This window comes from Athene cunicularia (assembly GCF_003259725.1).
Source record: "Athene cunicularia isolate RWA chromosome 9 unlocalized genomic scaffold, athCun1 chr9_part1, whole genome shotgun sequence".
Classification (NCBI taxonomy): Eukaryota; Metazoa; Chordata; class Aves; order Strigiformes; family Strigidae; genus Athene; species Athene cunicularia.
In genome coordinates, this window is record NW_020799110.1 from 760,502 (window position 1) to 774,898 (window position 14,397).

General features: G+C 49.4%; 1 protein-coding gene across 5 annotated transcripts in view; it reads left to right on the top strand.

Moving 5' to 3' along the window:
- MBNL1 (muscleblind like splicing regulator 1) overlaps positions 1–14,397 on the top strand; it is a 95,505-nt gene that overhangs the window by 23,287 nt on the left and 57,821 nt on the right. For 3 of the 5 annotated variants that reach the window (XM_026854576.1, XM_026854577.1, XM_026854578.1), the window contains exon 1: positions 880–1,082. The exons of 1 other annotated variant lie outside the window; for it this stretch is intronic. In XM_026854576.1, the coding sequence (XP_026710377.1) occupies positions 909–1,082 (174 nt within the window). In that variant the 5' untranslated portion in view covers positions 880–908. Of the gene's footprint in view, positions 1–2; positions 97–879; positions 1,083–14,397 lie in introns of those variants that run through there. One more of the 5 variants, XM_026854579.1, reaches the window with a different exon arrangement.

Here is a 14,397-nt window from a genome sequence, read left to right on the forward strand (position 1 = left end):
GGCTGGCGTGAGTTGCCCGGCGCGGGGCGGCGGCGGCTCCGCGGGACACCCCGAAATGCCGCCCGGTGAATTGTAACGTGTCTCTTCTCTCTACAGGTTGGTACTAAGAAGTGCCTTTCCTGACGTCTCTGCTGCTTGGGACCGCTTCTAGAGCAGCCGCTGCTTTTTGCCTTGCTTGCTGCCAGCTAGACTGCGACGACAGCGCATCCGCCCGCCACCTCTAGCCAGACACCCCCACTGCCACCCAAAACCGAGGGAAAGGCGCGATCGGGCCTTGCCGTAGGCTGCTTTACTGCAAAAATTTAAAAAAAAAAAAAAAAAGTAAAAAGTTTGCTGAGGTCAGAGATCTTCTGCCTGAAAATCAAGGAGAGGAGGAAAAAAAAAACCAATCCGGTCTCAATCGTTGCTCTAAACTGCTGCATCTGTCTATGCCAAACTAATCGATACCGATTGCACCACAAAACCCCGTTGCAAATCCAGCTGCGTGGAGATTACCTTGCAGACAACTTTACCAAGAGCAGTTTGGAAATCCCGTTGTCAGAGGGTCTGCCACGTTTTCATGCTCGCAGTGTGGGCTCCGGCTGGCACTCAGGATGGGGTACTGAGCGCACCAGGCTTCTCCCGGGCCCCACTTTTTAACGTCCACCTTGCTGGTAACCCTAGCGTTTCTCTAAGTACAAAACCTCTGCCGATTAACGGTGTCACGCTGTGAACTCCTGGTGGCACGTCTCTTCCTTGAGATTGCAGCCACCCAATTTTACACGTACTTTTAAAATAGGGAGCGGGGGAAACAAGCAAACAAACAAAAGAGTATTCTGGAGGTGGCTCTTTCATCATTTCCAGTTTATCAGTTCAGCTACTCGTTTGTCCGTTCTATTGGAAATCTTAACTACCTGTAAAATCTAAAGATGGCTGTTAGTGTCACGCCAATTCGGGACACAAAATGGCTAACGCTGGAAGTGTGTAGGGAGTTCCAAAGGGGGACTTGCTCACGACCAGACACGGAATGTAAATTTGCACACCCATCGAAAAGCTGCCAAGTTGAAAACGGACGCGTAATCGCCTGCTTTGATTCATTGAAAGTGAGTAAATATTACATTATTTTCAAGGATATACAGTTAATGAAAGAAGCAGTTGTAGCCAGAGAAAAACCCTGCAGCCCGAAAGGGAGCCTTTGCCGGCTGCCAGCAGCGGGATGTTTTGCTGCTTTTATTTTATTGATGCTTGTTGATTTGTTTTGCTGTTTTCCTCAGGGGAAGGGAAGGGGGAATGAAGGGAAAATACGCCTGGCAGGGCTCAAATCCTCGGGTATGGCTACAGTGATTAGTTCTTTGCCTCCAAGTTGTTTTCTGCCTGTAGCAGGAATAAAGGGCACTTCACGTAGAAACAGCAAAGTCACTGTAAGGATTCTTTGTTTTTAATAGCACAAACCACGTAAGCAATATGAGGATTTATTTCCATCTCGTAACTTACCAGCGGGTTGTTGGTGTCTCTGGACAGCTGATGGTGAATCTTAGAAGAGTGTTTTCCTCTCTAGGTTATTTGGGTGTCTGTGAGCACCCTGCTTGTATTTCTGTGTTTGGGACTGCTGTGGTTGGCCTCTCTTTCTCACAAATGCACTTGCTTAAGGGAAGGACGATGCTTAGCAGAAAACAGGGTGCCTCTAGATGTGCAGGCAGGGCTGTAGCAGAGAGGGTGCAGCCTCACCATGGTTTTTAGGAGACGTATCCGAGTTAGGTGCTGTGAATGTGTGGCTGCTGTTTTGCCGTAGCTGTAGTTTCAGTAATAGGTGTTAAATGTGTGAATCCCATCCCATTCCCTTCATTTTTTATGAGTTAAATAAGCTTAACATTAAAATGCTCATCCCACAAACGGTACAGAATTAATTCAGTAGAGTCATAAAAAAATCAAAAGTTGGAAAACAGAAAATACGCCTGTCAGACTTTCTACGGTATAATTTTCTCTTCTTGGGACCAAATCCCGGGAAGTAGAGCAGAGCCCGAGTGCGTGGTGTTGGCTCGCAGCAGGGACGTGCTCTGGGGAGGGAGTTGTAGCTGTAACCAGCTACTGCAGGTTGCTTGTGCAGCCAGGCCCCCTTCGCAGCGGGAGCTGGGCAGGAAGAGGGTTTATAGCGGTTTTGTATAAATCCTGCAACGTTCCTGAGTTTAAAAATGGGCCTTGTCTGAGATCGGCGTAGGGGGTGAACCTTTAAAATGCTCTCAGGGCTGAAATACCCAGCCCACCACTCCCAGCCATGTTCTGACTTATGGATATGGGGATAGTTTTGTTTCTGTGTTTAAACTTATTTTAAAATCACAATAATTATAACACACGCAGGGGGGAAGAAAAACTCATTTTAAAATGTAGAAATAAAATGTTTCTGTGCCTTCAAAAAGTGCTGGAGTTAGGAGCAGTGCTGGGGGGGCCGCCAACACGGATGTGAAGTCCCAGCCCCGAGGCATCGCCCCCGGCGGAGGAGCGGCCCGGAGCCTCTGCCCACCGTGGCCACCGTGGCCACCGCCCCGGGCGGCAGCGAGCCCGCCTGGCGCTGCCTCTTCGCGGCGAGGCGAGGCGTCGTACCGTGGTGGTGTACCTGCCAGAGAGACGGGCCTGGCCTCGAGATTCCAACCTCCCACAGCGGGAGAGCGGGCGAGGGAAGGTACAGCAGTGCCCGTGGTGGCCCGGCGCTCGCCAGAGCCAGGACCCCACCGGAAAGGTTGAAAAAAGGCACCGGAGTTAACGATGTGAATCTCCTGCGTTAGAGGAGGCATCACCGGAGTGCTCTGTGCATCAGTGTCCTCCGCACACATTGCTGACCTCCAGGGTCATTGGAAGCGCCTTGAAATCTCAGCGCTGGACGAGGCGCCGGCGGTGCTGGAGCCGGAGCGGCAGCGTGGGCTCAGGTCTGGATGAGAGACGGAGCGAGGACCGGCCGCGCTGCCCCGGCCCTGGCGGCACGGCTGGCTCTTCTCTTGCCATCAGCAGGGCTCTTCCATTTCCTTTTTTAACGAAGGGGATAATGACCACCTTCGTAAAGAGCGACGAGGTCTGGGGACAGTAACGTCACAGCACTGCTTCAGAACCCCTGCAGAACAGTCTTCTGCTGCCCACGTCAAGTCAGCGCAGTAGCCAAGTTGTAAGCTGGGAAGGAATCTGCTCTTCAAAAATGCGCTGCTTCCGAGCTCCGTTTACTCGTGTTCATGCTAAAAGGTTTACCTGTGGCCGAGGTGCTGTGTGCTGGAGAGGCTCCCGGGGGCCCGACGGAGCCCGGAGAGCCGCTCGCTGCAGAGCGCGGTGCTGCAGCGCGGGCCCAGCACGTGTGGGGGGGTGGTGTGGCAGTGGGCTCCAGAGCTTTTTCTATTTATTTATTTTTTAAATTTTTTTATTTTTAGCTAAGGAGCTTGTATAATGCATGAGAATGCCTTTGGTAAACAGAAAATGAAATAGATCTCTTCAGTGAATTCCCTGTCCAGTCCAGAAAGCAGAGAAGCAGTTGCTCAGTTTCGTTTTGGTTCAGCTCTGTCAGTTTTTGTGTGTGCTGAGCTAAACAAGCACTTTGTTATGTTTTCTGCAATATCATAAACTTTAGATGTAATACAAAAACTATTTAGGGGTGTGTTATACCAGATTTGTCTAGACCCTCAGTTAAAAATTTACCAAAGGGAAAAAGAAAATTAATTTTGATCAGGCCATTCAGAAGTAATTTTTAATATTTCAGTAATTCAGCGTGGATGTAATGCCCCTGCTCTTTACTAAAATGGCAGTACACCTAAAAACTGACCTTAGTATTAAAATATTTGATTTCTTATAAATGTATGTAATATCAGCATTAACTAAACAGCTGTTCTTGCACTGTCTCTTGGACGTAAGACAGATACTTAGTCACTGAATTTTTCTTTACAAACTACAAATGCCTCTTGCACCCGTAGTGCTCCCAGGAATTACTGTGGCTTAGAAAAACTGCCTGATATTAGCTGACATCAGGCAGGTGTGTGTCAGCGCTGCAGAGTGCCGCGGCCCCGCCAGCAGTGCCGGCTGAGGAGCTGGAGATGGCCGGTGTGCTCTGCTATATTTAGAACATAAACAGGCAAAGCAAATACTTGCAGAGGGGACCCGGTGAAATGGCAGTACCCTTCAGCGCTGCCCGGCCAGACTTTGGCCTCCGTCCCAGGTGTCCTCCGCGGATGTTGTGCAGGGACGGCGTGCACGGAGCACGCAGCCGCCCGCGAGCAAGCGCGACTCATCGAGTCTGCTCGTAGGAGGTAAAAATAGATTTCAGAAGGGGAACTTTCAGCTTGGGTAAAATAATTTATTTATTTAAAAAAAAAAATCTTTCCATGCCTGTGAAATGAAAGTGAGAACTTTATATGTAGGTCTAGAGCAAAAAGCAAGGGGCATCTGCTCCCAAAGCGTCCCCTCAGGGCTGCTGGGAAACGCGTCCCGAGCACGCACCTCGCGGCTTCGCCCTGAGCTCCGAGTCGGGAACAAGCAGCAGCTCCTGCGTGTTAATGAGGAGCGTGGGGGAGAAAAAGGAGGACACACGCTTGTCTGTGACCTCGGCGAGGTAGCGCAAGGAAGAGGTCAGGGCCGTGTCCATCAGAGTGGGGTTTTATCATCCTGCTGTTGAACGCCCGGCTTCGTAATTAGTCCTCGTGAAACCTGCACGGCTGTCCTTAGGGTAGAGCATTAATCAAGATAAACGCGGGTGGGATAATCTAGCCCTTAGATGTTAGGAGGATGATTTTAAAACAAGAATGATTATGTAGTATATTCAAATTGTGCACTTGAGCGGCTGAGTCAGCTCCAGCTCTGGCTCTGCGGTGTTCAAATGCCATAGGATTTTTTTCCTAAATTTGGATGCCTAAAAGCCTGTTAAACTGTCTACAGCAAAAATAAGCTCTCGAGTTCCTAAATCAGGAAACCAGTTTGCAACAGAAATCAGATTTTTAGCATAATTTTAAAACATTTTTCTTTTTTTTTTTTTTCTTGGAAAAATATGCCTAAGTAGATTTCAATTTTGAAATTACGTTAGTTTCATCAGATGTTCCGATAGATGAGTCATCTGACGTTTCCTGCAAACGGATAGAAAGATGTCTTAACAATGGGGAGATGGATGTCAAATGCAAATCTCGTGGGAGGCTGCAGATGCGCTGAGGACACCCCGTCAGGCAGCCTGCAGCTCGTCTGTGCGCGCCACATCCTTTGGCTGCCGCACGGGCTTTCCTAGCCATGGATTTTTGAAAGTATAAAAACAATGAGGAAGAAAGCGGGGAAAGGGTGGTGAGCGCTCAGACTGCCTTTGCTGTCACGCTGCCTGGTTGTGGTTGGCACTGCTGTTAGTCAGGGGCTTTCCATGGGGGTGAACTCTTGGGATCCAAAACATGCCGGTTCTAACCGATCCGAACTTCACGTGATTTCAGTGGGCAGGATTTGGGCTGAATCACAGTTTATCCCTTCGGAGCTGGTGTTCGCTACAGGCACTGCAACTTTTAAATAAGTTTTAGCTCTCTTAAATTATGTTTCTGCAAGGAGGCTTCCTGATGCTCAAGTTGGGTTTCCCCAGTGAAGTGTAAAAGCTTCTTCCTTTAGCAGCTGAAAAGTCTAGAACTTTCACATTTCTTTGCTTTTTTGAAATTCTAGCGACTAGAAGTTCAAGCCTTTTCACTGATGACGTCTGAGTTTGAAGCTCTGGTGTCTTGTGTCTAAGATCCATCCATAGTGTGTTAGTATTTTGTCTTCTGTTGTAGAAGTACTTATTTTTAAAAAACGAAACTCCTGAACTCTGTAAAAGTGACATGCTACTTTTTATTGAGAAGCCTTAAAAAAATATAAAGGCATATTATTTTTATAGATGAACTTGGTGAGCACCTTATTTCTACCACCTCAGAGATGTAATTGTTAATTGTTCACATCTCTCTACTCGGTCACTGCTTCAAAAAATAATGGTTTTTTGGCTTGTCATTCCCCTTTGTGTTATACATACTTAGGGGTGTAGAATAAGGACCTTATTTATTCAAAATCACGGTAAGCGTATTTCACTAATAGTGTGAGAATGGCAGATTATTGGCTCTGTCTCTCCCTTAATTAAGGCAGAAGAAAAATTCCAGAAGCGGAGTTACAAAACACTTCAGCAGGTGACTCTGGTAGTTTTAACTTTGTGGGATATGGCATCCCTCGAGCAGGAGGCAGTAACGGCGTTCAGGGCGCAGGGGCTCGGCTCTGGGCTGGGAGGCAGATGGACGCTCATCTGATTCCAAGGGAACGCGTAAAGCAGTAACCCTTGGAAAAAAATGAAAATATAAACAGTGTTCAAATTCCTAAGATCTGATTTGCCGTTTTTCTCCTCTTCAGCCTGTGCGTCTGCCAGTAATCTGAGCTCCAGAAGAGGAAGCAAAGTGGCAAATAGATTGGGAAAATGGTGCAATTGTTAGGCTGAGTGGCAAATAGTCCATTAAAAAAACAAACAGTCGAAACCATGCGTGTTCCTCTGTGGGAATATAAATGGCATTTTGAATTGTTATCAGATATTCAGACAAAAGAGTTATGGCTCACTACGGTGTTCAGAGTTCATATTCCAGTTTCAGCTCTACATCTGCAGGAAGAAATTAAAAAAAATTTAAAACATTTCATTGCAGCATTTGCACTGTCATTTGTTTAGAGGCTGTACATAATAGAAACCAGCATGGGTTTGTGTTATGTGCAGTCGGGGGCTCCGCTGGGTACAGGCAGAATCAGTAAAATTCTGAACTAATTTGCAGGGAAAATTTAAAGAGGCATAAAATAAGAAAACCTCACGTCAGGAATATTCAGTTGTTTGTCCCAAGTCTGCCCATGAGCGGTCAGAAGCAGCCTGCGAGGCCTCTCTCCTTCCCGGGATGACCCCAAGTCTCTGTTTTTCTAAATACAGATGCCTTGTTGCCAAGGTTCATTCTTAAACTTGTTGGAAGCAGCAGATTACATTCAAGAATGATCACATCTGGTTTTTGACTTTGGAGAAGCATTAATATTTCTTCGTTGGGACCGCGGGGCCTTGCTACCCCAACTGGATGCCGCTTAGGACGCGCTGCCCTGGGTGCTGCTTCAGGCCAGGAGTAGCTCCCGTGTCGGAGCCGTGTCTGACGTCTGAGCATGAGCCCCCTTCTCCAGGAGAGCGTCCGGGGCCGAGGCAGGTCTGCAGCCCTCCTACCGATGGGGTCAGGTTCAGAAAACCCTGCCGAGAGAGAAAAACCAGCATTGTTTTGGGGTTGGTTAGTAAGGGGCACCTCCTTAATCTTCTCCCTGTTTTCTTGTGCTGCCTTGTGCGCTGCCTTGTTTTTCCCCGTGGGTGGGTGCTGGACGCGTGGGGCCGGGCTCGGCGGGGAGCTGGGTGCTGGCTCTCTCCCCCGGCAGTGACGTTCTCCCCCTGGGAACCAGCTCCCGGCACCGTCCTGGCCCCGTCCTGCCGCTGGCCGGGGTCTGGACTCGCAGAGGGGAGCGATGCCCTGCGCTCGAGCACAGGCTTGGGCAGAGCAGGCCAATTTGGTGAAGAGCAGTTAAAATGTATTCCTGCGTCTGCTGTGGCTTTCCCCTGCTCTGTGTCGCTTTCAAAGGGAACAGAAGGGAGAAAGCAGAGTCCGGTGCTGCCGGGAGCGCTGCCTGCGGTCTCGAGGATCAGGGTCCCAGACAACGCGCCCTTCCAGTGACGTTGTCCACCGGTTGCCTCGCTGGGTGGTTCCTCGCACTGGGCTTGCGTTACAGCGCTTGGGGGAAGTAGGAGGGTGATCTTTCTGCTCTGTGAAGGATCTGAAGGCAGCTCACCGTGTCCCTGCCTGGCTGGCGGAGCTCACTGACGTGCTTGCTGGCGGCCTTCATCGCCAGGGGCCCGGCTCCTGCAGGTGAGTCTGCCCGCTCGCCCGCCTCTGCAAGCCCCACGCCGTGGTGGGGGGCTCTGGGCCTTTAGTTGCTTCATCCAGGGCTGCACCGCAGCGCTTAAGTGGGTCCCTGTATAAAATACCAAAAGAGACGCTTTTATTCTGATCCAAAACTCTGTCGTTTTCCTTCATTTGCACAGTGCCACTAGAAGGATTACTGCTGTTGGAATAAGATTTAACACTGGACTGTCAGGTACCAAAGCACAGGATTATGCAAATAAGAAAACCTTTGTGGAGTTTGCGTTTGAATTTATTGAAATACTTAGGATTTATGCCCTATGTTAGGGAACATCTAATTATTTGACTGAATCAGAACAGCTGTTGGGGCAGAACGCTGAGGGCCGTGGGGGCATTGCCCCCGGGTGTCCGTGTGCCCAGCCCGGAGCCGGGAGCTGCTCTGTTACGGAGAAGCAGGGCTGGCATTGCCTGGAGAGGGGCTGTCCCCGCTTCAGAGGGACGACAGCCATTCCTGAAAGTGCCAGATACATTGGTGCGATAAACAGGATCCGTTTCCTCAGATTGCATTTTTCTTCATCACAGTCACTGCATAAACTTCCCGGCTGATAAAAGTGTAAACTCAGCAGCCTTTTGTACCCCAGCACACTCTGACTGCCGGCTCTCAGCCCTGGGGATCCTGAAAAGTTCTCTTGCTTTTCAGAGACGGGATGCTGGGGCACACACTGAGTGCTGCTTGGGTGGGAAAACTCTGATACTTGAGAAGTTTGCTCAGAGGCTGCTGAGGAGCGGCGGTGCTTTAGCAGGAGGGTTTGAAGGGGCCGGCTGGGGGAGTGGGTTTGGATCGGGCTTGCATCTCGAGAGCACTTCAAGTCCTGTCAAGTTCCTGGAAAGACTGTCTTCGGCTCCAGATTCCTCTGGACCATTCCTAACTTGGCGAAATAGTAGAGAGTTAGCAAAAAAGGAAGAGAGTGCTATTTGAAGAAAGGAACAGTTTTTTGAAGAAACAAAGCCCTTTACTTTTTATTGGCATTTAAATGGGTTAGCTTCCAGGCTTAAATATAAATAGTTGGGAGATTGAGGTTTAAATTTGAAGAAGAGGGTGGCAGAGTATGGAAACTGTCCCTCATGTGCACACACACTGTCGTTGTGCCGCGCCGGTTGGTGGGAACACACGTGTCCCCACGTGCCCAAGGAAGCGGCCGACGCAGAGAGGGGGCTGTGGGGGCGCGGGTGCCTCGGAGCCCAGCTCTGTTGGTGGAGATGCCTGTGGGACCAGTTGGAGCAGCTGCCCTGTTGAGATGCAGCACGGCAGCTCGAGGCTGGGGCAGCTCGTGGGCGAGAGTCGGCTGAGGCACAGGGAGGGCTGCGGTGTGCCTGGGAGCTGGGGCCTTTGTGGGCATGCTAAAAACCCACAGCCAGGAGCATCACCCAGACCAGGGTAGGTGCTGGTGGAGTAGGTGACCACCGCTTTGCAGCAGCGAAGGTCATTGTTTTCTGCTCTTCCTCAGCCTTTCCCATCTCCTGGTCCTGGGCTGAGGTGCTCTCCACGGGAAGCACCCACGTGCCGAACTTCAGGAACACCAGCAGCTCTGTGCCGTTCTAGCCCCTAGCAGTATCACTGCTGCTTCAATCTCCAGCTTTTCCAGGGTTGTTTTGCCTTTTCCTGTCCTTTCTGGAGATGTGTGTCCTTTTAAAAACATCCTGTCTTGAAAGCATAAATACAAGCTGATTAGAAAGGTTACTAGGTTGAGGCTGCAAGAAGATTGCAAGAGTGAATTATAACAAATTTGGCTAGCCCAGGCTTTATACGTGCTGGAGAGAAATCGAAGGAATAACCATGTGTAAAAGTGTGCAAGTGAGCAAGCAGAGCTCCGTGATGAATTTGTAGCAGTGGTCACACTCTGCAAGCACAGGCTGATAATCCATTGCAGAAGTGAATTTTTTTATCCTGAGGGGATTCAGCCTAAACTGTGATTTCGGTGCTAGTCGTCTGTACTGGCTGAGGGAGGGGCTGCATGGGTTGTTTTGAGGGAACTCTTCCCAGCCTTGACTGGCCCACAGGGAGGTTTTCACTTCACAGGAGCCTGGCAGATTTTTAGCCGTGTGTAGTAGCTAGCATAGCAGCGTCAAGAACAGTGCATATTTTTTCTCCGTTTGTTAATATCGGAACAAGAGTACGCACGTTTAACTGAAGTCTTTTGAAAACACCAGACAGAATGAAATGTTTTCTGGGGCCTTGGGACTCACTATAAACTAACGATGGTGAAGCAAATACTTGGAGAAAAACAAATTCTGCCTTGGTCCTGCTCTTTGGGCAGAATTCAGCTGTCAGCGTGCAGCAGCTCTCAGCTCGGAGCATGTTGTACAGCTAGAATTGGGGTTTAGAGCCAGCTTTTGATGGTAAATTCTGCCAGTAATTCAGCTTTCTGGTGGTAGGGCATGCTCGAAAGGTCATTGGCATTAACATATCCTTGCTTGTCTGGTACCCTGGTAAAATCTTCCCTGCCAGGAGGTGAGTTAAGAGACAGCTCGGATTTATTTGTGCGTGTAACCAAATAAAAATGCAGGCAAGTTAGGAAAAACCCTGGTAGGGCAAACTGAATGATTAAAGATTTCACACTCAAACTAGATGCTCCTCAGAGGAAACAGAGGAGTCGGTTCTCTGTATTTATTACGTTGTTATTTATTCCTGTTTATTGAATGCTGAGGCTGCACCTGGTGTTTTATGGAGCAGAGTAAGATGCTGCCCTTGCACAGAGCATGCGGGTGATAGATGGATGGGTGGACACACGTGGATATACGTGGCAGCTTTATATCAAAGTAAAGTGCCTTAGAATGCAAAGTTCTTCTTGATAGCGGAGCGTGAGGAACTGTTTCATAGCCAAAAAAGTGATTTGCAGTTTAAATATTTCCAGTTGCTGCTGGGGGGGTTGTGGTGGGGTTTGTCAGGCAGGGGAATGTCTCACTTGGCCAAGCGCTTGTTGCACAGAGGTGAGTGCATGGAGCTGCAGCCTGGCAAATCCACCCGCAGCAAAAGGGTAAGCACCCTGTGACCAGCACTGAGCATTTGGGTCTTTTTCTGTGGTTGGACTGAACAGGAGGAAAGAAGGGATTTTTAGAACAGTAGTACCATGCAGCTTCAGTTAAAACTGGCTTTTTTGGAAAGGGTTATAAACTCTGGAGAGCACGACTTAAAAGAGTCTGCAGACTGTAAAGTCAACTCAGCTTTTCATCGCACTGAAAATAAAACTCTGCACTTCCCTCACGGTACTGGCGAAGGTGGAATCGATGTAGGATTGGACAATAGTTTAAAATATTGCTGGGGAAAGTGTTTAGAAGTATTGGAATTTTTTTCCTACCCCAGTAACTTCATAGTAACAACTTCTTTGGGAGTTGTATTTTGTATTCAGAAAACATTCCTGGTGTTACTTTCATTACTGTGCAGAGGGAGCAGCGAGCACACGGGTGCCATCTCCACGCTCTCACCTGTGGGAGTGTGGAATATATTACGGAGCGGGGTTTGTGCTGAGGAGATCAATTTGCAAGGAACCTTATTGAACTCTTCAGGAAGAATAAACCTAAAGGCATATAAAAATGTGATCACGTTGGTGAGAAATGAACTTTCCTGGATGCAATTGTTAAATAAGCCTAATGGCAACAAGTCAGCTAAAATATGTATTCAATATACGGAAATCGATGCGCTGAGCAAGGACCTTTTTCAAAACGTAGAGAAAGGTGTGACTGGAGGCCTGAAACAAAGTGGGAGGGGGAGAGCAGGACAGATCCCAGTGCCCCAGTGAGCCAGCAGCCTGGGCAGTGGGACCTGTCACCTGGCCTGTGTTCCCCAAGCCCTCTGCGTTCCGGCCTCTGGCCTTCAACTTGGCCCCTGCTGCGGCCGCCACCTCGGGCCCCGCTCCCAGGGTGGCCAGGGCTTGCCTTGCTCTCGGGAGCAGCTGTGGCAGACCTCAGTCAGCCCAGGTAAACGGGCTTCAAAAACACTTCCGTGGCAACCCAGTAAGATGCTGCACACTGAACTGGCCCTTTGCCGACATGGCAAGAGGACCCAGCCTGAAGCATCGTCAGTAGAACCGAAGGGAGACAAGTATTCTTCCTTTTTTAAATTGGTGCTTTTCCTAGTGACTTGAACGAGAGAAGAACGAGTGCTATCACATAAACTGGAAAGTAAGACCAGCCACATAAATAGCTTGCATAATTTTTCAGAAATATCTAGACAGATTTGTGAGGGAGAAGGGCACAGTGATTATATATAAACCAAAATTTAAATGCCTGCACAGTGAGATGCAGCTGACTTTTGTTTGTGGTACAGCTACTTGCATCATTAAAATAAATGAATTGGCAAAGGTAGGAATGCCGTTGTGAGAAGGCAGAAATACCAGCTTTTTGGCAACTGTATTCAGTTTATTAGATCACGGATTACTGTGTTTAAAGCTTTCCTGGAACATTTCTCTCCTAAAGCCTGGAAATTGACTGAAATAAGCTTAAATCCTACACAGAGTTGGTTTATGTGCTCTGCCTTCTTCAGGGGTGTCACAGTGAGTCCCGGTAAGGGCGGCCGTGTCGCTGCCCTCCCTGGTGCGGTGTCGGTGGGGCAGGCCCTGGCAGCCCTGGGGAGGCTGGTAGCCACTGGGGCTGGGAGAGCTGCCCCTAATCCCTCCGACCTTCCAGAGCCCACAGCTGCCTGCCCCTATAGTCGGACCGCTAAAGGGCATTAATTAATGTAGCTGGAAATGATTAAGGTTTTTTATGTGCCGGATTCCTCTGAGTAGAGGTGAGTGTTCCAAAGTGCAAGCTGTGTGCGGTGTTGCTCATTTTACTTTTCAAAGTTTTGAATTGTGCAGGTAATTAATTCAAATGCTGATGTAAAAAATGCAGAAAAAACTGACTTGGAATTATTTCTCATTTGGTTTTAAAACCTCCTTGAAGTGCTAGTTGTTGGGTTTGTTTTGAGGGTGGGTTTTTTTTTTTTGATTATCCACTGCAGTTATAGATCGGTACAGCTTCTTTATGTCAGAGTAAACAGCTCTTGCTAAGGAGGTGTACCGGTTGCGCTGGTTAAGGTTCAAAACACCAGGATTTCTGGCTGCTTTTTGTATTGCATCTCCCATTTGAACTATGGATGGCTTGGTGTTATACTTAGGAAAAAAGAAGGGCAGGGAGGAATAGAAACAAAATTTATTCGGTATAAACTCAAATGTCTCATACTCAGATGATCCGGAACAGACATATACCATGAAGCGGTTAATTATAATTAACATCCATTTAACTATCATCATGTTACTGACCCCGTGTGGGACTGGTCAAAGCATGGGTGCAGGGTGGTTCGCTTTCCCCCCTCACACGGGTTCATCAGGGCAATGCCCACACTCTGGCGAGAGGGGCTGAGCCCGGGGAGCGCCCTTAACTCCCGGCTAACCCGCCGGGAAGCGTTCGTCGAGTACCTGAACGGTGACAGGACGGGAGCCACGGGTACTGAGAGGAACAGAGTATGTTACAAGTAGTTTCTTTAAAAATGTGTACAGCTGTGTAGAGAAGGAAGAGTAAGTACCATTTTGCTGCCGTACGCGTGATTTTGAACGCAGCTACTGCACTTACTCCTTCCTTTTTAAAGTATTTCTTGAAATCAGAAGGTTTATTTTAATCTCTTTCTATTTGGAATATAAGAAATTCAACCCGTTTTTTTAGGTCTATTTTCATTGCTTTAGTACACTAAAGAGATGTTTTTGCAGGAAGTTCTGTAAGGAGGGGATTGGTTCATTTGTTTTAATTTAAGGCTGGAAGAACAAAGACACTTCGGTGCTAAAATTTTTATGTAAATGGCCTTATCATAGGCAGCTGAGGAGCTGGTACGTTGTTAATGCCATTTTGCCTCGTTTTTCACAATGCTTTTAGCTGTAAGTGGAAGCAGACAGCGTACCCGTGTTTCGGGTTTCGGAGGAGAGCTGGGGGACAGGAGGAGCCGCGGTGGGGCTGGCTGGCTCAGCTCACCCCTTCTCCTGCCTGCGTGTTCCCTCCCCGCCTTGGCAGGGCACCCCATCGAGGCAGAAAGCTGCGGCTGCTCCGGCGGGGAGCGGCGGGTTTGTTCTCCACCGGGCAGGGGGCTGGTCTGTGCTGGGCACCCCCTTGTCATGATGGGACGGGTCCTGCCCCCAAGACGCCTTCGCCCCGCCGTTTTGTCCGTGGCGGGGCTCCTGCCCTGACAGTTGGCCCTGGGCGCGGGAGCCCAGCTGCAGCTGCCAGCAGGAACCGCAGGAAGCGCGGCCGCCTCGCTGAAACCGTAGAAGGCACCGGCGTGGCCAGGGGAGCATCACCGCGGCCCCCTCCCCACGCGGGGCTCCGCACCGGCCTGCCCTGCGCCGGGCTGAATCCGCGCTGGCGCTGCCCGGCTTCACCCCGTCCCACAAGCGCGGGCCTGGGCTCCGTGCTCTGCCGGGGAACGGGCCCCCGTGCCGCCGGGCTCCTTGTGGCCGTGGCACCGTGGTTGAGGCCTGGGGCAGAGAGCGGCCAGTGG